Source organism: Nematolebias whitei, chromosome 16 (genome assembly GCF_014905685.2).
Source record: "Nematolebias whitei isolate Nwh7 chromosome 16, NemWhi1, whole genome shotgun sequence".
In the NCBI taxonomy this organism is placed as follows: Eukaryota; Metazoa; Chordata; class Actinopteri; order Cyprinodontiformes; family Rivulidae; genus Nematolebias; species Nematolebias whitei.
The window spans coordinates 30,316,298-30,344,207 of record NC_056513.1 but is presented as its reverse complement, the minus strand read 5'-3'; the positions used below and the strand labels follow the sequence as shown (position 1 = coordinate 30,344,207).

The 27,910-nt window shown below is 42.0% G+C and overlaps 2 protein-coding genes across 2 annotated transcripts in view; one reads left to right on the top strand and one right to left on the bottom strand.

Annotated features, from left to right (window-relative positions):
- The first annotated feature begins 986 nt into the window (after positions 1–986).
- smarca5 (SWI/SNF related, matrix associated, actin dependent regulator of chromatin, subfamily a, member 5) lies at positions 987–14,790 on the top strand. Its single transcript, XM_037689958.1, has 24 exons — positions 987–1,281; positions 3,798–3,923; positions 4,004–4,170; positions 6,023–6,123; positions 6,230–6,330; positions 6,435–6,614; positions 8,414–8,569; positions 8,658–8,789; positions 8,873–8,941; positions 9,035–9,144; positions 9,452–9,678; positions 10,571–10,692; positions 10,851–11,003; positions 11,112–11,244; positions 11,493–11,641; positions 11,724–11,846; positions 12,699–12,806; positions 12,883–12,996; positions 13,076–13,198; positions 13,292–13,424; positions 13,519–13,637; positions 13,728–13,940; positions 14,337–14,447; positions 14,616–14,790. Exons 1-24 carry the CDS (start codon positions 1,207–1,209, stop codon positions 14,679–14,681), a joined length of 3,111 nt encoding a protein of 1,036 aa, XP_037545886.1. The 5' UTR covers positions 987–1,206; the 3' UTR covers positions 14,682–14,790.
- Positions 14,791–17,181: 2,391 nt separating this feature from the next.
- Positions 17,182–27,910, bottom strand: part of LOC119422479 (FRAS1-related extracellular matrix protein 2) — a 19,673-nt gene continuing 8,944 nt past the window's right edge. Inside the window, exons 6-13 of the mRNA XM_037689852.1 lie at positions 21,004–21,196; positions 20,700–20,804; positions 20,248–20,375; positions 18,693–18,827; positions 18,483–18,609; positions 18,204–18,391; positions 17,980–18,126; positions 17,182–17,893 (exon numbers count right to left, since the gene is read on the bottom strand). Of these exons, the coding sequence (XP_037545780.1) occupies positions 17,342–17,893; positions 17,980–18,126; positions 18,204–18,391; positions 18,483–18,609; positions 18,693–18,827; positions 20,248–20,375; positions 20,700–20,804; positions 21,004–21,196 (1,575 nt within the window). The 3' untranslated portion in view covers positions 17,182–17,341. The remainder of the gene's footprint in view (positions 17,894–17,979; positions 18,127–18,203; positions 18,392–18,482; positions 18,610–18,692; positions 18,828–20,247; positions 20,376–20,699; positions 20,805–21,003; positions 21,197–27,910) is intronic.

Sequence of the window (27,910 nt, the reverse complement as noted above, 5' to 3'; positions counted from 1 at the left end):
TCTTTATTTATACAAAACCAGTACAACAAAATCCTGCAACAGCAAACATGGCTCACCACTTAAGGCAGGCATGACAAAATAGAAATACAAGCAAATAATAATGTGAAAATATGTTTTGGGCAGTTGACAATAAAAATTTGTTACAGTGTTTTAGTCTTTAAGGCTTTTGCCTTGGTGCAATACTTTAAAGTGGACAAATAAGACGAAATAAAAGTAAAAAAAAAACCCTGTAAATCTGGGTTTTAGCATGGAAAATTTACAGCTGTTGATGTGAAATTTGGCTAGTTTACAAGAAAAACTTTCTTGCTTGAAATATTCAAACAGAAGAAACCAAACAGTATAGTTTTAGCGTCAAATAAGTCTGTTTCTAACTTTCTGTTCACAAACAAGAAAATGTATTTCCAGAACAACTTAGTGTAAGGACAGTCCTAGAAACGATGGGTGATGTTTTCCTCAGATGCGTGGCAGAGTTAACACATTGGGTCTATATTTGGACAGTACTTAGGGATTATACTATTGACAGGACAGCATTGATGCAGAATCTTTAGGGACACTTCTCGTATCTTATTAATTATGAAGTATTTTCTAGGCAACAACCAAACATTTTTCCAACAAATATCACTAAATACATTATCCCAGAAAAATACAGAAGCAGATTTACTGATAGTCTCTAATTACCAATTTTCTAATACATTTGTATTTGTATTTTGACTTAAAAATGGGTCAGAGTTGCCAATTAATAATTCTTCAGTCAAATAGTCAGTATTATTTCAAATTCTCTTGGCAGTACTGGAAAATTATAAGTAAGAAATTCACTGTAAGTGTTGCCTTCTTTGTTGAATAATTGATGTACATGAACAATGCCTCTGTCAAACCATTTTTTAAGAAAAATAGATTAAAACCTCGTTTTCACAGTTTTTATTCTGAATGACGTCCCACACTAACCCGGATGACAAAATCTCCAACGGTCCGTGAACGCTGCGCAGCCAAGTCTCGCGATAGAGCGCCGTAGCGCGGGTGAGCGACAAAAAAAACCTTTGCTAACCTGAACGTGCTTGTCGGCCGACCGGTACGTCTTTCATTCTAAGCAGACTCGATTCAATTTTTTGCTGTTAAGTTCTAATAATCCATCACAACTTTTAAACGGGAACACGTCGGGCACCTTACAACGAACAGCATATCCAAAATAGAAGAAATCGAACAACAATGTCCGAAAGCGAAAACTGCGTGGAACAGCGGGAAGAGCCAACTGAACTAGAGGAAGCCGCCGGGGCAGCGGAGGTAAGACGGTTTTAAACGGGCATTGTCCGCTCTCCTTAATCAAGAATATGTCTGTTCAACAAGCCGCATACGTTTACAATTGTCAAAGCTACCGTTCTCCACCTTCGGTTAGGATATGTTGATTTTGGCTGTATAAAACACACTTTTTACTGATAAATTTGGCTCGAACTTGTTAGCTAGCGGCGGCGCTATCATTAGCTAAGAGCAGCAGCAGCTCGGTGCCTGGCTTTGACTAAAGCTAACGAGACGATGGATAAAGAACTGCAGTCCGCCGACCATTACTGCTGCTACTACCCACACTTGCCTCTTTGTCCAATCCTAAAGCAGATGGGGTCGTCGCTTTGTTGTAATTATGTTCAGTTTTCAGTGTGAGAGAGAACCCCCTCACGTCCCGTCCGCCTCTTTGTTTTTAAGATCAGCAGGTCAGCGATGGTTGTGTGAGCGCCGCGATTTCATCTGCGAGCTATGTTCAACTTTGACTTCAGTTTCACAGCAACGATCGAAGTCATAAAAAAAAAGCTTTACTGTGAGCATCAGTTCTAGTCTACGCATACTTATGCAAAACACACAAGAAAAACACTCTTACAACCTACAATGAGCTCTGGAAAAGTTCAGAGCATCTCAGTTTTCTTTGCTTTCTTTCCAGGAGGGAGTCAGACGTCTTAAAATCAGCTGCATTTCAGAGCCTTTCTGAATACCTTTATATTTTTAGAGATTTTTAAATATTTTAAAATCCTTGTCCCTTTCCAGGTTTGGCTTTTTTGCCTTTGTGATGTGAAAACAACCCATATTTACCAAAAGTCCACATAGATCAGGGGTGTTACTCACAACAGGGAGCCAAAATTCAAACCCTTTTCAAACTAAGGGCCAAATTCAGAATCTACATGAACTCAAGTTAGATACCCAGCATCTTTTCTTAGTTGCAGGTTCCTCAACAAGAGTTTGATTTGTCTCATTTGACGTTCTCTGTTGCACTTTTCACATCATAATCTAAGATTACTGAAAAAATTAAAGTGATAAAAGTATTTTACATTTAAAATAACATCTTGGGGGGCCAGATAAGATGTCAACGAGGGCCACCTTTGGGCCCCCAGGCCTCGAGTTTGACACATATTAGTTAGATGGTTGTAACATAAAACATTTTGAGCATCTTGTAACACTGACTGGATGGGTTTCTATGGGGGTTTCAAGCTGATTAAATACCCTAATGCCCTAGAGAAGGCAATTTCTCATTGCAACAGCGTGGTGATTTATGGCCATAATATCATTTCAATTCAGATTATTTATATAGCACCAAGTCACAACAGAAGTCATCTCAGGGCACTGAACAGAAACATTCATATACATCAAAAGTGTGTTAACACTATTTACCTGAGGAGCAGACTGCTTTGAATTTAACTTCATCACAGAACTCTCATCTTGAGCAAGCATGAAGGCGACAGTGGAAAGGAAAAACTCCCTCATGAGGAAGAAACCTTTAGTAGAACCAGACTCACGACAAGCAGCCATCTGCTTCGACCGGCTGGGTTTGAGAGGAACAGGAAGGAGGAACAGATACACAATGGCAGGTTGAGAATCACATGTTGAGATAGAAATAATATAAAATGAAAACTACTCATTTTTTACAATTCATTTCAGGAAATGTGAACAATTTGCCCTCTAGTAGTCTAAGTCTATAGCAGCATGACAAGCCAACTCTAATAATAGGATTTATCAAAAAGGAAAGTCTTAAGCCCAGTTTTAAAACTGGACAATGTGTCAGTCTCACGGACAGAAACTGGAAGTTGGTTCCACGAGAGAGGAGCCTGATAACTGGAAGATCTGCCTCCCATTCTGCTTTTGGAAACTAGGAACCACAAGTAAACCTGCAGTCTGAGAGCTAAGTGCTCTGTTGGGAAAGTATGGAACAATAAGATCTCAAATATAAGATGGAGCTAGGTTGTTGAGGGCTTTGTAGGTTAGAAGTAAGATTTTGAATTCAGATCTTATTTTGACAGGGAGCCAATGGAGAGAAGCTGAAATGGTCTCAGGTCTCTCTGGTAAATGAGTCCTCGAGGCTCAGTGGGATTAACTTGTCTAAATAAAGGTTGAATGAAAAAAAAAAAAAAAAACTGGAGAGATATGATCTCTCCCATTAACTCCAGTTAAGACTCTGGCAGCAGCATTTTGGATCAACTGAATACTTTTTAAAGAAGTATTTGGACACCCAGATAACAAACCATTGCTATAATTACCACTGATGTGTGTAATAGCACAAATATTTAAATACATTTCATAGAAAACACACACCAGCATAACACTCACTGTTTTAATGATAACAACTTAGTGTGATTAGTTTTTTTAATTATAGAAGAGCTTTGTTAATATTTTGGTCTTTTATACAAAAACCAGAGCACTTTCCACAGGTCCTGTTGCTTCATCCTCATTATCTAGTTCTTTCTTTTCTGCAGTATTTAGAAAAATCAAAACATTGCATGTAATTACAAATGTTCTGTTTCCACTCTCGTGCTGTTAAGGAGAAGTCTGACTCTTCAGATGCTGGAAAGGAATCCTCCTCGGATACAGGTGCTGATGGTCAAGATGCATCCTCCTCATCGTCAACAAAGACTAAAGATTCTACTCCAGGTTATGAGGAGAAAGTGGTAAATAGATTTTTTTTCACTGGTTTACGACTAGTGTTTGGTAACATGAGTGTTGAGACCTTCCTTCTTGTGTAATGCAGCAAACAGACCGAACCAACAGATTTGAATATCTGCTGAAGCAAACCGAGTTGTTTGCTCACTTCATCCAACCGGCTGCACAGAAGACCCCCACATCCCCTCTGAAGATGAAGCCGGGGCGTCCTCGGATCAAGAAGGATGAGAAACAGAACCTGCTATCTGTCGGAGAGTGAGTCTTCGTCCCCACAAAAACTTGATTTAACTTGTGTACTGTAATTTCCGATCTGTAGAGCACACCGTAGTGTAAGCCGCGCACACTAAATTTAAAATAAAACACAATTTTGTACATTAACAAGATGCCCCTGTGTATACGCTGCAAGTGTCCACATTGTATCAGAAACTGCCCAGCTCTTGAGATAAATGTGCAGCTCTTGTTGTAGTACAAGAGTCAACCACCAGATGGCGACTCATAGACTTTACCAGTAGGTTTGCTTTTCAACACACAGGCAGACTGACCAGCTTCTCTGACTCATGGTTTACTTTACTTTATAACCTTCAACCTACTGAATGAACAGAAAACAACTAGACTAAGAACAGACTACCATTAATCACTGGAAACTCTTATAATTTACCGTATTAAAAATCGACCTACCGGTAAATTTTACCCACAGTTCCCATTGTCACAGTGCCACGGTCATGTGACCGGCAGTGAACCACAGCAGAATACGTACCAGTAAATGTTCATTAAATTACTGCCACTGATTTTTATTTTAAGAACCTTTTGGTAACAGCTGCTGTTTTTAAGATGTGTTTTATAAAGAAATTAGACGACTTTATGCAGCGCACGAGTCGTGACTCACTGGGAGAGACTAGCCCCTCCCGTTCTCTCGCTGTGAGCTTGTAACATGATTAAAAACATGTTTTTTTAGCTCAACATCCATGATATTTACTAGCGGTGCACCGATTGCAGTTTTCTGGCTGATCACCGATTTCTAAAAAGTCTGACCTGCCGATACCGATTTTGTTTTATAAGCGACACTGTCAGGTGTTATAAGGTCACAACGCACCTTCAATTTTCTAATCTTATTTTATTGAAATAAAATACCCTTGAATAATATCCTAGAAACAAACAAACTTGTTTTAACTGGTCATGAGGTAGTGCTCTGAAATATAAAGGAAGTTCAGACAATTGTTGTTAAAACAAAAAAAAATCTGTAAAATCGGTTTCTCATGCAAGTATCGGCTGATTTCCCAAAGTTAAGGAAATTAGGGCCAATAAATCAGCCGGCCAATTTATCTGTGCACCCCTAATATTTACCGTACACAGAAAGATTTTTTAAAAACTTTTATTTAAATATGTACCGGTATACACAAAATACTTGACTGACTGCTTTTAAAATAAATTTGACTTCTGCTCTGTGGAGCCCACAGGACTCCTGTCCCGTTCTCACCTCCGCTCTCCATTTCATTTGTTCAGAAGTGAGCTGAAAATGAAATATTTAAACACATATTGGCACAGAAAGATTTTAAAAACTTTTATTTAAATATGTACCAGTAAAACACAAAAATACACTTCATACAGTACATGGTAAATGTTTTTTTTCTGAACAATGCCTTTAACGTGGCTGGTAAAAGAAAAAGGACCGGTAGTTTAACAGAAATCACTCATCTCTATGTTCATCTTCCTCCTGTGCACTAAAACCATTAAAGTCATCCTCTTCAGTGTCAGAATTGAACAGGCTCCGAAAAACATCATCACACACGTCCTGTACCTATCCGGTGATTTCACTGGTCATATTTTTTTACCTTCATTTACCGTAAACAGGTAGCCTCATTAACCCTCTCTTTGGGGATGAGTCCTCGTGACTCGTGAAAAATTTTCTTTTACCGTAATTGTTATAATAAAAATACATAAATTAGCCATGGCTGTGTATAAGACGCAGTGTCCAAATTGTGTAAAATCAAAAAGTAGCAGCTTATACACCGGCAATTACTGTAGTTTTATTTTTAGACTACACAAATGAATAATCTTGAATTATTAAAAATTAAAAAAGTTTCTCTTGAATCATTGTGTTTGACAGCAACCGCCATCGACGCACAGAACAAGAGGAGGATGAGGAGCTTCTTAACGAGAGCACAAAGACCACCAACGTGTGCACTCGCTTTGACGAATCTCCTTCATGTGAGTTATAAACTGTTTTTGTGTTGAGGCGAAGTTTTGAGCATTGGTTTTTATGAAATAAACTGAATAAGCAGCTCCTGATTTTTTTTTTTCTTCTTTTCTGTAGATGTAAAAACAGGAAAGATGAGGGACTATCAGGTTCGTGGTCTGAACTGGCTCATTTCTTTGTATGAGAATGGAATCAATGGCATCCTCGCAGATGAGATGGTCAGTATTTTTTCGCCGCCATAATTGTTGACGTCTAAATTTAAGAGCGTGTTTTTTTTTTCTCCAGTTTTATTTGTCTCAACACACTGTCACCTTGTTCTCAGGGACTGGGAAAAACCCTTCAGACGATTGCCTTGCTGGGTTACATGAAACACTACAGAAATATCCCTGGCCCACACATGGTGCTTGTTCCCAAGTCCACCCTCTACAACTGGATGAACGAATTCAAACGATGGGTTCCCTCGCTGCGTGCAGTTTGTCTGATCGGAGACAGAGATCAGAGGGTAAGCTGGGTCAACATTTGGTAGCTGAAAAGACAAATGTGAATTTAGTTATTTGCTGCTTGATTATTTGTAATTTTACACTAAAATCATTTACTTTGCTAGCTTGATACATGTTAGAAACAGTGTGTTTGTCAATAGATTTGACCAACGTTATTGTATGGAAACTACTTGGGAATGAAATTTGACTTGTGCTGGCAAAATGAGTCACAATGAGAATATTGAGTTATTTTCAAAATTTTAATCTCAATCTTCAAAATGATATGCATATGTTGTGATTTATTACATGGCCTTGCAATCGACTAGTTTTGTTTACAAGAGCACCAGTTTGAAACATCTGGAGTGATGTTGGTGGGAATTCTAGCTCTATATTTATTAAAGCGAATGTCCATGCTTCACGATGAGGCCAAATATTATACAAAGGAATTTCCCAGCGCTACAGCAGCCAGCAGAGAAAAACAATCAATTTCAAAGAATCTTTAATTATCAGAATTAAAAGGTTTATTTCTGAATACCGTATTTTTCAGCCTATAAGTCGCGGTTGTTTGCATAATTTACATGCCCTGCGACTTATAGGCCGAAGCGACATATTTATGGATTTTTTCCCTAAATTTATAAACCAATTTTTGGCTGAGATATGACCGTTTTCATTAATTCTGACTGGGGGAAAAAAGATTGAACAGTACCATTTTCAGCCACTAGATGGCAGCAGAGTAGTACGGCATGCCGTTGTTAAAAAAAAACCCCATACCATACCATTTTATTTATAGAGCATTTTAAACAGCGACAGGGCCAACCAAAGGTAAAAGTGGCTATAATGATAAATTCAAAAACGTTCAATACAAAAACAACTGGACTTTATTTATTATACTTTGCTTTATACTTTATTGGTTTTGTCTTAAACTTTTTTAATTTACCATGTCCTAGATGACTGAGAATCTTTACCAGCTATTAATGACACAATCGACTTGCCATAGACCTCCATCTTCGTTCGTTCTGCTCGCTGCTTGGAGCAAGTCAAAACAGCTGCACCGCCCTAGCGAAATGCCGCTAATTTGACCATTAAAGTGCATTTATTAAGTAAATGTTCAACTGAGACACACCTTTGCTATAATTTCAAGCAAACAAATAATTGTTTAGGTGCTTTTCTTGTTAAATTTTGAAGAAATGCGGAGGCTCGTCCCTCTGCGCGTGCCCGCCGTTTCCACCGATCGGGTTTTGAAATACAGATGATTTGACCGTCAAAGTGCATTTATTAAGTAAAAGTTAGACTGAGACACATCTTTACTATAATGTTGAGCAAACAAATAATTGTTTTTAAGTGTTAATCTTGTTAAATTCTTGTTAAAGTCCTCCTGTACACACCATTTGGCAGCCCATCAATTTTTGGCACACCGGCCCACGTTTCCGGGTTGTCAACGGTGACGCATAATAGATGCGACTTTCATGGCGAAGTGATGTATTTATAGATTTTTCCATTTTTTAGACATATTTGGGCTGATGCGACGGGTACGGCAGAAAATACGTTAATTCTGAATTTATTTCAGACCTGTTAGAAATCTTTGATTTAAAAGAAGATTAGGAAGATTATATGCCATTGTAGTTAACAGGATTGCTAGGTGGTGTCTTTATAGATTCCTTTTTATGCAAATCTCAGTTATGGCAAAACATTTTTTTTATTTTTTATTTTTTTTATTTTGCACTACAGCCTGAGATCATTCTGACTCGTTTTGCCAGCACAGGTCACAACTAAATTCATTTTTTTTCTGATTTTAAACTAAATGTCTTTGCTGCAAATGTAGACTGCCCTGATCAGAGACGTCTTGCTGCCAGGAGAGTGGGACGTCTGCGTCACATCCTACGAAATGCTCATTATTGAAAAAGCCGTGTTCAAAAAGTTCAACTGGAGATACCTGGTGATCGATGAAGCTCACAGGATCAAGAACGAGAAGTCAAAGGTCAGACAGCTGCAGAAATGAAACGATATAAACGTTTACATGCATCACTGCAGAATAATCTGATACGGACGTCTTTGCTTCGGTTTAGCTTTCAGAAATCGTGCGCGAGTTTAAAACAACCAATCGTCTGCTTCTAACCGGAACACCCCTTCAGAACAACCTGCATGAGCTTTGGGCTCTGCTCAACTTCCTGTTGCCTGACGTCTTCAATTCATCTGAGGTGTTGACTTCTCTCCAAACTCTCTTATTGATTGTGTTTAGGCAGTGTGTTCAATAAATAATCCCTTTCTGTTTGTCTTTTAGGATTTTGATTCATGGTTTGATACAAACAACTGCTTAGGCGATCAAAAGTTGGTTGAACGTCTTCACACCGTACGTTATGGAGCTTCTTTATTGGAATTTTTTTTTTAACCCAACATTTTTATGTTTGTATATTCATTCAAATACCTTGTTGTTGTTGCGTAGGTGCTGCGCCCCTTCCTGCTCCGTCGTATCAAAGCAGACGTGGAGAAGACTCTGTTGCCCAAAAAAGAGATCAAGATATATGTGGGTCTAAGTAAGATGCAGCGTGAGTGGTGAGCATCCTTCCTGACACTTTAAAACTTTTTGACCTCATAAGACAAACGTGTTTTGCCTATTTTTTTAAACGTTTCATGCCTGGAGAAACAAACACACCGAACCTTTAAAATAAAACGAAACACCATGTTTTTCATAAGAATAAGCAGATTTATTTTAAATTTATTTAAAGGCTGAGAAATTAAGACAACTTTAAAGTTTCCAATAAAACACTGAGGCTCTGAATGAACTCTAAGCTTTTTTCTTTTTGTAACAAACAACTTTGTATAATTTGGTCTGAACAATAATTTTCTCAAACCCCATCAGGTACACAAAGATCCTCATGAAGGACATCGACATCCTGAACTCTGCGGGTAAAATGGACAAGATGCGTCTGCTGAACGTTCTCATGCAGCTCAGGAAATGCTGCAACCACCCATATCTTTTTGACGGGGCCGAGCCAGGCCCCCCTTACACCACCGACCTGCACCTGGCGGTGAACAGTGGAAAGATGGTAGTGCTGGACAAGTTACTGCCGAAAATGAAGGAGCAGGGTATGAAGACCATCTCTGAAAACTGTAAAAGTTTAGTTCATAGTATTGTGGTAGTACTATAAACTAGCATCCTGATGCACGCTCAGTAATCCAGGTAGATAAATCTAACGAGGTTGAGTCAGGTCCTCGATGGATTCGCCTCTTTAGACTGTAAACTAGCATTTTTGTGTACAAATCCATCAGTCATCTTTACCAACCTCTTCCTTTTCTGGTTACCGGGGGGGTGGGTCACTGGTGCTCATGTTCAGCTATCACTGTGCAAGAGGCAGGGGACACCCTGGACAGGTCTCCAGTCCATCACAAAGACATATAGAGACAAACCATTCACTCTCTCACTCACACCTAGAGACACTTTAGAGTTATCAATCAGTCTAACATGCATGAGGCTGAGATGGGGTAGAGGCAGGGCAGACCACTTGGGACCAGAAAGTCGTGGTTCGACTCCCAGCCATTTCCACATGTCGTGGTGTCTCTGAGCAAAACACCCAATCACTAATTGCTCCCCAGGCACTTCCATAGCTGCCCACTGCTCCACCTGGGTGTATCCCAGGTGTGATGGGTTAAATGCAGAGAACTAATTTCACAGCACTTATACTTCTACATGTTTTTGGTCTGTGGGAGGAAACCGGAGTGCCCAGAGAAAACCCACGCATGCCCGAAGAGAACATTCACACTCCACCCAGAAAGGCCCCCGGACCAGGATTTGAACCAGTGACCTCGCTGACAGGCAACAGCTCTACCAGTTGTGCCGCTGTAAACAAACCCTAATGAGCTAAAAAAAAAATTAGAAAGAATTAGATTTACTTCAGGATTATTTGCATTACTCACTAAATACTTCAAATACATTCACAAGTAATTTTTATTTATTTTTCTATTTTTGTTACATTTTTAGGGTCTCGTGTGCTCATCTTCAGTCAGATGACCAGGGTGCTGGACATCTTGGAGGACTATTGCATGTGGAAGAACTACGAGTACTGTCGCCTGGACGGTCAGACGCCACACGAAGAAAGACAGGTATAGAGTGTGTCACGGCTTTAATGACTTTCACTTCTGCTTGTTTTAACAGTTCATTCTACAAGAAATTCAGCACTTATCATTCACTCTGTTTTCTGTGGAGCTGCAATTTCTACACACTTCATATGAATTATCTCTCTGTTTGTTTTTACAACCAGATCTCCATTAACGCATACAACGAACCAAACAGCTCTAAGTTCATCTTCATGTTGAGCACCAGGGCTGGTGGTTTGGGCATTAACCTGGCTACAGCTGATGTTGTCATCCTCTACGACTCTGACTGGAACCCTCAGGTCGACCTACAGGCCATGGTGAGTGAGCTCCCAGGCTTGACTGTCATTAAGAAGGCAGGAAGTCTGTGATTGTGTTGAGGAAATGTATGCATGACCGTTAATAGATAAATATTGTTTGCATGACAGGACCGAGCTCACAGGATTGGTCAGCAGAAGCAGGTGCGTGTTTTCCGTTTCATCACCGAGAACACTGTGGAGGAGAGGATTGTGGAGAGGGCCGAGATGAAGCTACGCCTGGACTCTATCGTCATCCAGCAAGGTCCTTGTTCTTACCTGCAAATCCTATCATTTAAGATGTTTAACTGCCCACTACACACGGTCGTGGTCAAATATGTTTTTATTTCCATAATTTTAATCGATTCAAAGCAGTGAATTAAGTAGAAAGTGTCATCGTTGTTAAAAATTTGAAGCCAGAATCCACACATCAGTAAAAATGAAAACGTTTCTGTTTGCTAATAAAACTTAAGCAGCACGATTTGAGTCATCGGTTATCTTTTTATTTACCAGGAAGACTTGTCGATCCAAGTGCAAACAAACTCGGCAAAGACGAGATGCTCTCCATCATCCGCCACGGTGCGACCCACGTGTTCGCTTCCAAGGAGAGCGAGATCACCGACGACGACATCGACGCAATTCTGGAGCGCGGTGAGAGGAAGGTGAGTCCGTAAGAATCATTTATTCAAAAAGGTTTTCAAGTTCTGTATCTAAATGTCCAACGTTCCACTTGTTTAATGCTAGACTATGGAGATGAAGGAAAAGCTGTCGTCTCTGGGTGAGAGCTCTCTGAGAAACTTCACGATGGACACAGAGAACACCAGTGTGTACACGTTTGAAGGCGAGGACTACAGAGAGAAGAAGAAGGTGAAACTTGCTCCCAATTTCTGTTTGGTCTGTCAGAATCAGAATACGCTTCATTATTTATCATTGTACTGAGATGCAGTGAGATTATGTTCGTACAGTCGTCTGAAAGATGGGCGGAGTGCACGTTGCTGCTGCTGCAGGAACGCGGCCTCTTACCCTTTATCAGAAGACTTTTTTAGATAGAAAAAGGTAAAATGCCATGAGGATGGATAGTGGTATTACAAAAAAGATCTCTTCACATCTTGTCCTATCGGCATATTTATAACACATTACATATGCATTTAACGGCAAGACGGTGAGATTTGTCCATGAATAGGCCATAGTCCTGATAAGATGTTGGTCCGCCGGCAGTTCTGAAATTTACCAGGAGAAATTTGACAGTCGACCTGCTTTCGAGGCCAAACGGTAGAGTCCGATTCAGATAAGCCACAATTGTTGATTTTCTTCAGCAGACTGTTTTTTTTTCTTGCCAGTTTTTGAGTCCTGCTGGAACTTTCAAGATCCAAAATGGCCAGATTTGTTGTCATTCCACTGGTTCGTGATTTGAGCCTCATTCAAGCTCGTCTCCCAACATGCTGGCGAGTCCTAGAAGTTGCAGGTGGCCTGCGATTCTCACAAATCGCTTCCATCTTACAGTTGATCTCATAAATCAGCTGATTTTGAGTACTCGTAGCACAAACCAAACATTCACACAGACTTGGCAGTTTTGTCATGATCGAAACTGCTGCTGATGTGTTCCTCAAAAGCGATAACATAGGAACCCCTCGATGCCAAAAAGCAGAAACTATCATGAATCCAATTTGGCAAACTTCCCAAAAATAGTTAAATCTTTCTGGTTGTTCTTCTCCTCAGGTCATTACCAACTGGATCGAGCCTCCGAAAAGAGAAAGGAAAGCCAATTATGCCGTGGACGCGTATTTCAGAGAAGCTCTGCGAGTCAGTGAGCCTAAAGCACCCAAGGTAAGCTTCTTCACCCTCCACACACAACATACACAGCAGATAATATAACGACTAAACTTCACGGTGTCTTTGACAGGCGCCTCGACCCCCCAAGCAGCCAAATGTCCAAGACTTCCAGTTCTTCCCTCCACGTCTTTTTGAGCTTCTGGAAAAAGAGATTCTGTACTACAGAAAGACAATAGGATACAAGGTAGATAAAACGACAAGCATTTAGGTCATCGTTACGTCTTTGGAGGTGTGTTGAAGCTGATCCGTCTGCATCTGCTCAGGTTCCCCGTAATCCAGACATCCCCAACTCAGCTCAGGTCCAGAAGGAGGAGCAGGCCAAGATTGATGAGGCTGAAGCTCTCACAGAGGAGGAACTGGAGGAGAAGGAGAACCTTCTGCAACAGGTATCAGGATTCATGTTGTGTGTAAAATTTGTATACTTGAAAATAATTTGAGTGTATTTTCGTTAGTTATTGACAGCATATTATTCATTGCAGGGATTTACTATTTGGAGCAAACGTGACTTCAACCAGTTCATTAAAGCTAATGAGAAATGGGGAAGAGACGATATCGAGAACATTGCCAGAGAGGTTGAGGGGAAAACACCCGAGGAAGTCATGGAGTATTCTGGTAATCAGAATATACACATCTGTTCTCTGTGCAACAGAAGAGCTCGGACTTAGCTGAACTAATTCTGCGACTTTGTTGTTTGTTTATTTTATAGCTGTGTTCTGGGAGCGCTGCAATGAGTTGCAGGATATCGAAAAGATCATGGCTCAGATAGAAAGGGGAGAAGCCAGGATTCAGAGACGAATCAGCATCAAGAAAGCGTTGGACTCAAAGGTAGCTAGCAGCAGTTTGGCTTCTTAGCTACACGTCACTGAGCACTGTTGGTGCAACAATTCAATGGTTTTTTCTTACCCCTGATTACAGATCGGTCGCTATAAAGCTCCCTTCCATCAGCTCCGGATCTCTTATGGCACCAACAAAGGCAAGAACTATACCGAGGAGGAGGACCGTTTCCTCATCTGTATGCTTCACAAGCTGGGCTTTGACAAGGAGAGCGTGTACGACGAGCTTCGCCAGTGTATTCGCAACTCCCCTCAGTTCCGCTTCGACTGGTTCCTCAAATCCAGGACTGCTATGGTACGTTCTGTCTCCCTGGCACCATTTCTCTCTCCTTCCTGTCCTCTCAACCCCAGCCAGTTGTAGCAGATGGCCGCTTGTCCTGAGCCTGGTTCTATTGGAGGTTTCTTCCTGTTAAAAGGAGTTTTTCCTTTCCACTGTTGCCATTGTGCTTGCTCAGGATGGGAGACGGTGATGAAGTGAAGATTCAACTTGTCTGCTGCTTCATTAGATAGAGGACTTTACTAATTAGCTTTTCTATGTATGTGAATGTTCCTGTAAAGTGTCCTGAGACAACTTTGTTGTGAATTGGCGCTCTATAAATAAACTGAAATTCTCCTTTTTTGTGGACCTGCTGTTTCTTTATTTCAATGAAACTTTATTTTGTTTTAAAGTAATTCTCTTTTGAATGTATAGGAGCTGCAGAGGCGATGCAACACTCTGATCACGCTGATCGAGAGAGAGAACATGGAGCTGGAGGAAAGAGAAAAGGCTGAGAAGAAGAAAAGAGGACCAAAATCTAGCTCAGTAAGTCAGGAGTCGTTCTCACATCATGGGATGCACGGCAGACTAGATAACAGCATGGTTTTAATTATGTGCCAGTATTTCAGTTCAAATTGATTTTATTTACACATTGGACGTAAATATGTTCAGCATGTTTCTGTTTATTTCTGACCTTTTTCAACTCTTTTCTAGGCACAGAAACGTAAACCAGAGGGAACCCCCGATGGCCGAGGACGCAGGAAAAAGCTGAAATTGTAAATCTACTCACAAACTGAAGTATCAGCGTTTGACACCGGCAGCCAGCTCCGGTGTCATTAGTCCTAGCATCTGTGTGCAGGCTGTAAAAAAACAATCCTTGACGGACTGATCTGGTTGTGTTAGGTTTTAGGAAAGTGCTCCTTTGTGAGCCTGCCTTGTTGTCACTTACCTAATCACTGCAGCTGTGCTGTTTTTTTTTCCATTTGTACTAGTTGTTATCTAAAAGAAATTACTATGTAGTATTTATGCCTGCTGTTGCACTGCATTCCATTGCTCAACAAGTACCCTTTTTATTTTTACAAAAAAAAAAGTTCTTTTGTCCTTTTAAGTATCACAAATAAATCTTTCCTTTTTATACATAAAATGTACTGTCTGATCAAAAAGCCACTCACTCAAACACAACATTTATATTTGGTAGTTTCAAGTGTAGCTGCATCCAAACTTTTGAAATTGTCACAAACATTTTGCTTGATAAGCAAATCAGATTTTTTTTTCTTATATTTTTCACCAGGATGGATTACTGTTTTTGTCACTGCCCTGTTTTAATATGTACACATACAACAGAATCATATTTCAAACATATTTATCCCACGGGTCTACAAAAAAGAAAAAAGCATTCTCAAAAGACTAAACTAACACAATCGCCTTCAAACACTAATGTGGTACTCATCAATAGTGAACAGGTAATGCAGGCTTTTAAAAACAAAAATAAATATTCATCACATTGGCCCTAATCACCCTTTAGGGCCAATTCCATCTGACTCCATAAAAATGAATTACAGCAATAAAAAAAAATTGATATTTTTAAAGTATGAAATTGAAATTTACATTTTGCTCATGAATCTGCTGAATTTAGTTAACTTTCATGCATATGCCAGATGAAATACAATTAGACAAAAAATGTTTGAGTAGTTCTGTCAGCTATTATACAAGTGCTGGTCATAAAGTTAGAATATCATGAAAAAGTTGATTTATTTCTGAAATTCCATTCAACAAGTGAAACTTGAATATTGTTTTCATTCATTACACACATATATTTCAAATGTTTATTTATTTTAATGTTGATGATTATAACTGACAACTAATGAAAACCACAAATTCAGTATCTTAGAAAATTAGAATATTTTGAAAAGGTTCATTATTTAAGACACCTGGTGCCACACTCTAATCAGATAATTAACTCAAAACACCTGCAAAGGCCTTTAAATGGTCTCAGTCTTGTTCTGTAGGCTACACAATCATGGGGAAGACTGCTGACTTGACAGATGTCCAAAAGACAACCACTGACACCTTGCACAAGGAGGACAAGACACAAGGTTATTGCTAAAGAGGCTGGCTGTTCACAGAGCTCTGTGTCCAAGCACATTAATAGAGAGGTGAAGGGAAGGAAAAAGGTAGAAAAAAGTGTACAAGCAATAAGGATAACTGCATTTTGGAGAGGATGGTGAAACAAAACTCATTTCAAAATGTGGGGGAGATTCACAAAGAGTGGACTGCAGCTGGAGACGATGCTTCAAGATCCACCATGCACAGACGTATGCAAGACAAGGGGTTCAGCTGTCGCATTCCTTGTGTCGAGCCACTCTTGAACAAGAGACAGCATCAGAAGCATTTCGCCTGGAACTGCTGCTGAGTGGCCTAAAGTAATGTTCTCTGATGAAAGTACATTTTGCATTTACTTTGTAAATCAAGGTCCCAGTGTCTGGAGGAAGAGAGGAGAGGCACAGAATCTATGTTGCTTGAGGTCCAGTGTCAAGTTTCTACAGTCAGTGATGGTTTGTGGTACCATGTCATCTGCTGGTGTTGGTCCACTGTGTTTTCTGAGGTCCAAGGTCAATGCAGCCGTCTACCAGGAAGTTTTAGAGACTTCATGCTTCCTGCTGCTGACCAGATGCAGATTTCATTTCCCAACATTACTTGGCACCTGCACACACTGCCAAAGCTACCAGCACCTGGTTTAAGGACCATGGTATCACTGTTCTTAACTGGCCAGCAAACTCACCTGACTTTAACCCCACAAAAAATCTATGGAGTATTGTGAAGAGGAAGAATATACACCAGACCCAGCAATTCAGAAGAGCTGAAGGTCACTATCAGAGCAACCTGTGCTCTCATAACACCAGAGCAGTACCACAGACTGATTGACTCCATGCCACGACGCATTGCTGCAGTAATCCAGGCAAAAGAAGCCCCAACTAAGTATTGATGCTGTACATGCTAATACGTTTCAGTTGGCCAACATTTCTAAATATCCTTTTTTATTGTTCTTAAGTAATATTCTAATTTTCTGAGATACTGAATTTGGGGTTTTCATTAGTTGTCAGTTATAATCACCAACATTAAAAAAATAAATATTTAAAATATATCAGTCTGTGTGTAATGAATGAATATAATATACAAGTTTCACTTTTTGAATGGAATTACTGAAATCAACTTTTTCATGATATTCTAATTTTATGACCAACACCTGTAAAGACACAAATGGTAGATCTTTGTCAACATGATCTGATACCAGTAGGCCTAAATGGGACATTCCTGAGCATGGCTGTTTCAGCACAGGGCTGTATTCAGTGCTACACAACTTTAAAGGCACAGTGGTGAAGGAGACCGTTAAGTTTTCTTGTTTTTTTAAATAGAGTAAGGTGAAGCAGGATCCACACTCACACTTCAGAGCTGTCTGAACTGCTCAGTGTACCTGCCAGACCTCGACTGTAGGCAGATGAGGAGGAGGTGGTGTACGAAGGAAAGTGAGTTTTCTTTCCCATCCTCTTGTGCCGCAGCAGCAGAATAACAACCACAGTGACGATGCAGATAAGTAAGACCAGACCTGCGATGCCCACCACCAGTGGTAAATAGAAAGTGTCAGCGGGCTGTCTGCCTGAACTCTCCAGCAGGGGGTGCTCCAAGAAGGGGTCACTGTTTGGGTACCAGGGTTTCCTCTGGCTGACCACCAGCTGGTCTGACCTGTCCAATGCAATGTGCTGGATGTTGGTGCCCCGACTGTTTTCGACACCTATATCCTGGGCTAAAAGTGGAGCAGAGAGCAATGGGGCGGTACGGTAGTGATTGGTGTCTGAGGCATGAGGCTGCTCAAAAGAGGAGAGCCCATGTTGGAGATACTCAACACTACGCTTGCCGATATTACGATGGGCGTTTTCTCTGGAGTGGACGGTATAGATGGTATGGATGAACCATTCTCTACCAGCAGCCACCTGAAAAAGAAGCCCAAGATGCTCTTACTGTAATCCTCTTCCTTATTTTAGTATGGATCGATGCAATGCATCACAGAGTTACTGACCTGAAAAAGTGGAGAAGAAGAAAGCATGAAGCCATCTGAGCCTGGCTGTCTGACCAAAGGCTGAGCTCCAGGGGTGTCTTGAGCCAGCTTGGCCTTAAAGGCAACATCCCCAAATGCTGGAGCTTGAGTCTCCGGCTGGGCTTTGTCCTGCAGAACAACACATGATCATTAAAGCAGCTTCAACATAAACACTTTTTAAAAAATCCATGTTTATTGCATGTTACCAGAATCTTGAATCTGTAAAGCAGAGAGGGAGAATCTGCCAAGCAGCCATACTCCTTGTTGGTGGGGTTATATTTGGGGACGTATCCATCTGTTCCGGTGCAGAGGAACACCTTCTCAATGCTGCAGGAGAAGGAGTCACCCAGATTCTGGACAGGGTCTACCATTACACGTCCATAAATTGTGGAGCCTGGAGCAATGAACAAATTTAACTGAAATCTCAAATGCAGAGTCCAAGCTGTAATTTTAGAATATGCCGCTAGATGGCAGTGGTTCACTACCTTCTGAGAAAGCAGCATCTGTTCCTTCTCCAAAACTCATGGAGCCATCAGACAACCAAAGCTCTTGTTTGGACAGGAGGAACATTTGGGTATTCAGACTAAATTCAGCTGCCACTGGGTCACTCACCTGGAGAAAATGGGTTGCACATCCAATAAACACAGAAGTAAAGTTAAAACAAAACTATTTTTTGTCGGGTTATCTTGTCTGACCTGCTGGAATCTAATATTTATGTCAAAAGTAAGCGGCTCTCTTGGGTGGCACACAGGAGGTGAGCTGAACTCTCCACTGGGCGATGCAATGCAGGGAACCAGCTTCACAGTGTATGTTCCAGAGTAATCTCGCACCTTAGAAAAAGACGGAAACATTGGTGAACTGTTAAAATAATAGTGTGACTGTTTATGAAGCATTCACATTATTGTGATCCATTTTTCTTCTGTACGTTTTTCAGCATCTTTCTTGTTCCACATTTTTTGTGCTATTTCAACAAATCATATATCAAAATGTTCAAGAGAAGGGTGATAGGACTTTTGGTATTGGTGCAACTTTAGCTTTTAGAAATATTTAGCCTTTTCTGACACTTTTCTCAAAGAAAATGAATTGAGCTAATTTTGCATTCTTCAAATCTTTAGATGTGTTTACAACCTTTTACTGCTCCTTTCACATTTTGTTCTGATTCTGCTTCCTTGTGCAAATAAAAAAAAAATGTTCAGCTATTTTCAGTTAATTTCAGCTGTTTTTGCTCCTTTCAGATTCTTTCTGATGACTACAACATTTTTGTGTTTCTTCTGACTTCTTTTTGCTAATTTCAGCTTGTTATGCTAATTTCAGCTTATTTATTGTTCACTATGCAAGTTTCAGCTTTTTCTACTATTTCAGCTACTATATACCTGTTTTATGCACATTTAAGCTTTTTCAGATAATTCCACATTTTTTGCACTCATTTCAACTTTTTTCAGTCTAATTCAGCAAAAATGCATCTCTCCACGTCCTCTGCTATTTTAAGCCTCTTTCTGTTTTTATAGCTACTTTTCAGCAGGTTTATTTTTGTTAATTTCAGCTTTTTTCAGATAATTTCCACTTTTTTGTGCTCATTTGCTTCTTTCAGCCTAATTGGGCAGACATGTGTTTTCTGTGTTCTTCTGCTAACTTAAGCTTGGTCTAATTTTTCAGTTAGCTTTTTAGCATATTTTAGCTAATTTCAGCTGTTTTCAGATAAATTTAAGTTTTTCGTGGTAATTTCTGCTATGTTTGACCTAATTAACTTCTTTATGCTAATTTCAGCTTGTTATGCTTCTTTCAGCTTTTTTCCCCTGCTAGTTTCAGCTTTTTCTGCTATTTCAGGTACTTTATAGCTGTTTTTTTTTTTGTGTGTTTGTTTTGTTGCTAAGCTTTTTCAACTAATTTAACTTTTTTTCAGCTCATGTCAGCTCCTTCCACTTCCTTCTGGTACTTTAAGCTTCTTTCTGCCTTGTCAGCTACTTTTTAGTTTTTTTGTTTTTTTTTTGCTGCTAATTTCAGCATTTTTTAAGCTAATGTTCTAATTTTTGTGCTCATTTCTGCTTATTTAAACCTAATTCAGCAAAAGTTTTCTTCAGCTTTTTCCTGCTGATTTACGCTTTTTCTTTCATTTCAGCTACATTTCAGCATGCTTTTAGCTAATTTCAGCTGTTTTTCAGTAAGATCTTCAGCAATAAGCATTCACAATGCATTTCTCTAGTTATCTTGTTATTGTGCCATTTAAGAAATAGAATCATAATGGCTCACTGCAAAATCTGAGGTAAAACTCCATTGCTGCATTGGCTGGTTGTAGGTCGGCGCAGTCTTGACCAAGGAAAGAGTAAACGTCAGCTCAGGATGTTCAGCACATATCACCATGGACAACACGCTGGTTCCTGAAGACAAACAAGCAGGCATTATTCTTTACAGCTGCACAGAGTCTCATCTAAACTAGCAACCATGTTTGTATTTCTTAGAGGCATGTCACATTGTTTCTGTCTCTTGCTGCCTAACTAAATGCTGCAGGGTCATTTAACCATTTGCTTAAATTACCTTTGGCACGTTCACACAGGAAGACCCCTGAGGCGGAACTCCAGAAATAGCTGAAGATAGAGTATGCTATCCACAGAGTAACCCAATATGCTGCTGCTTGTATAAATTTAACCCTACAGGATGGGTTTGGGGTTTGAATGCTGTGCATGTGGGCGCCACCCTCATACCTGGATGAGACATAACAAACTGTCCCCTGAAGCGAGCTTCGGTCTTGAAGTAAACTATAAGACGGCCCTCCTCATTTATGCGCATGCTGGTGGGGTACATGGCTCCTAAAACAAAATACAAAACATTTTATTCCATCCGTGATTAGATTTTGAGATACAAGTGGAGAACAGTATGGTATAAAGTTTATTCATTTTTAAAAAGTACAAAACAATTCCATGACAATATAAAAAAAGATACAAAAGATTTAAAATGAAAGGCAGCAGAAAGAAGAAAAAAATCTTATTATACAGTAAGACTATGCACCTTGTAGTTCAGCTTCAGGCGGGCTGCCGATACCATCCTGCCACAGAATTGCTGTATCATAAACAAAGGTGAGTTTCAGCTCCGACTGCAGGTCAAAGTGCTGCCATCCCCCGACGGCCACAGGCGAGTGGAAGACGTAGGACACAAATAAAGGAACACGCAGAGTGACATATGACTGGACAAGGTTCAGCACCTACAACAAAAGGAAAGCAATATCAAAGATTACATTTAAAAATGTGGCAAAATTTATATACTTTTATATATATTTGGCCTTGACAGATTGGTGATTTTGCTATCAATCCTTTTCAATTGAAAAAAAAATGTATTTGTTCTTACAGTTATTATTTTGCATCTGTGCCTGGAACCACAGAACCATCACTGCCTTTCTACTGCTAAGGGTTAAAGTAAGGGTAGGGGCTAAACTGTCCGTGACATCAAATTTTTATAATAAAATGAATGCGTTATTCTAAAGATAACATTAACCAGAGAAATTGGATTTCCTGCAAAAATGCAATGTGAATGCTTATTGCTGAAGAACTTGCTGAAAAACAGCTGAAATTAGCTAAAACATGCTGAAATTTAGCTGAAATGGAAGAACAAGCCTAAGTTACCAGAAGAAAGAAGACATGTTTACTGAATTAGGTTAAATAAGCAGAAAAGAGGAAAAAATACAAATTTAGCTAAAAAAAAAAGGCTGAAATTAGCAAAAAAGAAAAGAGAAAAGTAGATGAAAATCCACAAAGAAGCTTAAACTACAAGAAGGAAGTGGAAGGAGATGAAATGAGCAAAAGAAAAAAAAGTGGAATTAGCTGAAAAAACTAAATTTAGCACAAAACAACTAAAAAGTAGCTGAAAAAGTGGAAACCACCAGAAAAAAGCTGAAAGGAGCATAACAAGCTTAAATTAGCAGAAATAAGTCAATTAGGTTTAGAAGCAGAAATTACCATGAAAAACTTGAATTTGTCTGAAAACAGCTGAAATTAGCTAAAGACGCTTAAAAAAAGAAGCTGAAAAGTAAGAACAAGCTTAAATGAGCAGAAGAAAGAACATGTTTGCTGACAGAAGCAGAAATTATCACAAAAAAGTGGAAATTAACTGGAAAAAGCTGAAATTAGAAAAAAAAAGCAGCTGAAAAGTTGCTTAAAAAAAGCAGAAAGAAGCCAAAATTACGAAAATAAATTGGAGAGAGTACATTTTTGCTGCATTAAGCAGAATTTTTTGTGTGTGTGCTCATTTCAGTTTTTTTCCTGATAATTTCCACTTTTTTGTGCTCATTTCTGCTTCTTTCAGCCTAATTGGGTAAACGTTGGTTACGTACTGTAACCCCAGATTCTATGAGTATAAGCGTAGCCCTTTAAGGCTGTCGCTGATGGTTTATCCCGTTATGCGAAGCATTACACTGAAAAAATTTAGTCCACGCCCACCTGCTGTGTGGGCCCCACCCGGTCCGTATAAATTACGTAAAGAGCGGGTAATCGGCTCCAAAATAACTTTTCTTCAGCCATTTAGGAGCCAGTGAGGCCCAACGCTTAAAGGGCTACGCTTATACTCATAGAATCTGGGGTTACAGTACGTAACCAACGTTCTATTTCGTATAAGCTTCGCCCTTTAAGGCTGTCGCTGATGGTTTAAGGGCGAAGCAGATGTGGTCCTCGCCTCACTGGGTCCATTCGAACACCGTATGAAGCAGAAGCTTGCCCAAAAAACGTCTTGTCACTCAGCTCCCCATGGACGTAATTACGCATTGCGTAATTATGTGTGCCATGCACAGACGCATGTTGTGTAACTATACGTTCTGAATGCATGAACGCCCCGGAAAAATTTCAACGGGGAGGGAAAATATGCTGAAAAGAGCCATGAACCTACCGGTTACGGCTGAACAGTATGAACAAATTAATAATAACAGGATAACTGATTATTAATCAAATGAACTGATTGGTAACAATAGTCATGAACTGATTAGTGATAATAGAACCAAAATAACAATCACAACTTGTGACTGATAACAACATTTCACACTGTAATGCGTGCAGACAGATGTGAGTAAAACGGAGTTCCATGAAACAATAACATTCATTCTGTAACACTAAGGACAGAATGTGTCATGGAACGGGCCGTCACATCACGTAGATAAAAGCGAATGAATGAGCAGGGTGTTGACCACGCGGTCGCAGTGCAAATGTCCTGCATTGTCATACCATTATGCAAAGCAGTCGAAGATGCGATACCCCTGGTCGAGTGTGCTCTGAGGTTGACAGGAGGCTCTAAATCTGATGCTCTGTAGGCTTCAGAAAAGGCCTCACACAGCCAATGTGACAGGCGCTGGGTGGATAATGGGCGACTTGCAGATGCATCTCTATAAGGCACAACAAATGTTGAATTTGATGCATTGCAGCTGTGCGTGCTATGTAACATGTCAACGCCCGCACCGGACAGAGAAGATGGAAAAAAACGCTTCTTCTTCTGATTTGTGGGGGGAAGGGAAAACCCCTCCAATGATATCACCCTTGATTTAAAAGAGCCCGTGATGTTTTAGGCATAAAGCTGGATTTGGTCTTGTATCAGCTGAACTGCCGTCAGCCTGAATTCTGAGACATGACGGCATGACAGAGAAGGCAGATAAATCACTCACTCTCTTAGCGGATGTTAAAGCCAGCAGCAGGGCTGTTTTAAGAGACAAGAATTTAATTAGGACCTGATCCAGAGGCTCAAATAGGGCTTTGATCAGGGCTTGCAGGACCAGCGTTAAAACCCACTGTGGAGCAAGTGGGTGAAACAGACCTGCGTCTCTGTACACCTTTTAGAAAACGCTTCATCAGCGGATGATTAAAACTTGTTCTGTCTCCGAACACTTTGTGGCGTACGTTTTAATCGTGCTGGACGCCAAATTTCTGTCCATCAGCTGCTGCAGAAAGGACAGCATGCCACCTAGTGGACATGAGATGACCTCTATACCTTTCTCTGTACACCAGTGCTGAAAAACTGTCCACTTTGATGTGTACAGCGCTGTGGTAGATGTAGCACGTGAATCCTGGATTGTGCGCACTACATCCTGTGGGAGACCCATCCTCTCTAAGCGGATCCGCTCAGTGGCCAGACCCACAGGTGCTGGCCTATTTCTGGGTAACTCCTGATCGCTCCTCCTGCCTGGAGGAGAGCATCCTCCCTCCATGGCAGTTTCCATGGGTGCCCTGACAGCAGGCGTTGCAAGACTGGGAACCATGGTGCGTTCACGCGCTCGGGGGCCACCAGGAGAGCTGTCAATCCCTCCTCCTGAACTCAGTTCAGGAACCGTAAAATCAGAGGAGGTGGAGGAAATGCATACAGAAGCGTTTTGGGCCATGGGCTGTGGGCAAACGCATCCAACCCCAGCGGTGGTTCGTCTCGCGGGCTCAGAGAAAACCATAGTTGACACTGAGCGTTTTCTCGTGTCGCAAACAGGTCCACAGCTGCTTTGCCAAATTTCTGCCACGTCTGAGTCATCAGGTCTGGATGGAGAGTCCAGTCCCCGTGATGTGGACCGCCCCTGGACATCACATCTGCCCCTTTGTTCAGAACACCGGGTATGTAAACTGCTCTGATGGAGAGCAGATTTTGGTGAGCCCAACACAGTAGCTTTCACGCACTGTGTAACATCTGGGCTGAGCGCACACCCCCCTGCCGGTTTATGTACGCAGCAGTAACCTTGTTGTCTGTGTGAATCAAAACGTGTTGATTCTGCAGCACAGGAGCAAAGTGTTGAATCACGTTCAGCACTGTGTGGCACTCCAAAACATTTATGTGGGCAGATGTGTGATGGGGCCACAGCGCCCCTACTGCTTGAGATAGGCATGTCCCCCCCCCAGCCTGACAGCGACGCGTCCGTGAAGACTGGCAAGTGTGATGTGGGTCTGCTGACGAGGGCTCTCTCCGACAGAACCAGGGTGTTTCCCCAGTGTCGGAGGTCTGCTCTCACGGAGGGAGGAACAGTGATCATCCGTCTCTTTTGTTTTTCTGGATCCACACGCAGACGCGCAAACCACCTCTGGAGGCATCTCATGTGTAATAAACCCAGTGGACAACTGTGTGAGCTGATGACATCATTCCTAACAGCTTCATGATGGAAAACAGCTGTTACCACTCTGCCAGGTCTTACGAGATGGAGCTGGTCTTTTAAAGTGTCAATTCTCATTTGTGATAAACGAGCCCTCATGGTGGTTGAGTTAGCTCCACTCCCAGATAAACAATTGTCTGGGCCAGGAAAATTGAGCTTTTCTTCCAATTTATGGTGAAGCTCAGATTTAACAGGTGTGATGTCAACACCTGAGCCTGCATCACTGCTTCCTGTCTGGAGCGTGACAGCAGCAGCAGGTCGTCCAGGTAAAACAAAACTCTCATCCCTGCTCTGTGTAACGGATACAGGGCTGTCTCCACACACTTTGAGAACGTACGAGGCGCGAGAGGATAACCGAATGGCAGCCTGTTGTACTGATACTTCATCCCTTGAAAGGAGAAACGCAGGAATTTTGTGTGTTTTGGGATGATCGGTATGTGAAAATAAGCATCTTTCAGGTCGACGGAAAACAAACCAGTCCTTTCTCTGGATGTTGTCCAACAGCTGTCTGGTTGTCAACATGTGAAACGGTTTGTCCATGATCACCTTGTTGAAAGCTGACAGAACCAAAATCGGTCTCATCCCTCCGGTCCGTTTGGGAACCAGGAAGTAACGTGAGTAAAACCCTGTGTTTTTTTCTCCGTTGGGAACTCTGGAGATTACTTCTTTTATCAGAAGCTCTTGGACTTCTGCATTTAGGGATGAGATTTGGTCTGGTGATGACAGGACCATCTCTAAAATTCCTCCGAACGGAGGGGGTCGGGTTGCAAATTGCAATGTGTAACCTTTGCATAACACCCTGGCCATCCATCTGTCTGGCGAGCATGTTTTTAGTCATTCCGCGTAATGTTCGTGGAGTGGACGTGCGTTTAAGTGATGGGTCCACCGCCTCGACCGCCGTCATGTCGCGGGAATGTTTTCCGCGTGACTGAAGGCAAGGCTTCCTCGAAAGGGCTCTAAACGCGCCCGTGTGCTGCGTTCGGACCGCGGACCAACCTTCATGTCTAGGTGGGCCGGTGTGTGCTGAGGCGAAGCGTGACAGCTGATGACGCCGTGGGGCTGCGCGTTTGACGCCACTGCGGTGAAAACGCGTGTCAGTCCTGCCGCGTGCGGTGTCCTGCGCTGGGTTCACTTTGAGATCTCGTATCTATGCCGCCATGAGCGGGCAAGCGCTGCAAAGCTGTGAGTGCGACTTCATCTACGCCATGCCGTTTGAGTGAAGACTGCGAGCCCCGCGGGAGCACACGTTTTCCTTGGTGGGATGCGCGCCGCTCTCGCTGGAAGCGAGACTCGTCACTGGGTTCGCTCAGCTGTCTCACGCTTATGCTGCCGTGAGCGGCCGAGCGCTGAGACGTGGTGGATGAAGGCTGCCTGCGCCGTGGCGGCACGCGTTTGCTTCAATGCGGCGTGTGTCGCTCTCACTGAGAGCATGGTCCTCCACCGACCCGACCTGCGGTCCCACATTTATGCCGATGTGGGCCGGTGAACACCGGGGAGCTGTGTGTGCACCATCATCAACGCAACGCCGTTTGGGTGAAGGCTGTTTGCGTCGCGTGAGTGCGCGTTTGACACAGCTTGGGTGAGGATCGTGCAGCTCAGGTTGACAACGAGTTATTCATTGTGAGGTGTGAGCGTCTCGTCATGTCTTGGAGCAACGGTGAGTTTAAAAAACCCTTGTTAAAGACACCGTCTCGTTATGTGTGGAGGGTGTGTGCGCAGCCGCTGTGAGTCCATCTGAGCTTACAGACTGGCTAGAAACAGACACTTGATCATTGAATGATGTTTTATTCAACATTTGTGTCATATTTACACACACCCTCTGCAGACCATCATTCTGAATCTTTTCCCCCATGAGCTCTGGGATTCGTTGGCCCAGGGCGCCGTCTGCTGGGGGTCTCTGGGAAAAACGTTGGACACTCTGTTGCCAGGATGAAAAGGGCCGGATGGGCTGAAGCTCAGTGAGACGGCCGTGGAACCGTCTTGCCACCGGCTCATTTCGTGTGGAGGGTGTGAGAGAGAGCCACTGTCAGATCATCTGAGCTGACAAACTGGCTAAAAATGGACACTTTCATCATTAAATGATGTTTTACTCCAAACTTGTGTCACCTACACACATTCTCTGCCTCAACCATCAATTGCTTTGCCATTTGTTGTCCTAGAGCGCCATCTGTTGGTGGTCTCGGAAACGCTGAAAAACTCCGTCCTCTGGCTGCGATGCGGGCTGGCAGACAGCAAAGAGGCGCACCGGTTGGGGGTGATGTCAGCTGCTCTGCAGATGGAGCGTTGTCTCCTCCCACCTCTGAACATGTACACCAACAGCATAACGTGTTGTTCGCTGCGGTCGTCTGGAACGCATGCTGGTGAGCTCAGTCGAAGATCGGTGTCACTGTCTGGATTACGCTAACCGGAGGCGCGGGACGCTAGTCCACCTGGACATCTTGCTCCGACGAAGCCTCTGTCAGGCTCGGCTCCAGGGGGCACTGAGGGAAAAACCCCTCTGCTCTGGTGAAAACCCCTCTGCTCTGGTGATGAGCGCGGACTGTGGGAACCGGGCCCCCAATCTACGAGGAAAACTGGCTGTGGCCTCATCCCATAGGACGCCCTGTTGGGAAAAACGAGGCCAGATGGAGTCAGGACGGTGAGCCGGAAAAGGAGCCTAGAAAAAGAACCCTCCCGCCAGATCATCCTAACTGGCGGGAAAAGGCGCAGGACGTAAAAAAGGTCCCTTCATGTCAGCCACTCCTGGGTTACGCGGGCAACCCCAGAGGGTGCCGTCGGCCGGGAGCGGTGTGATCGCCGATGCGAAATGAGGTG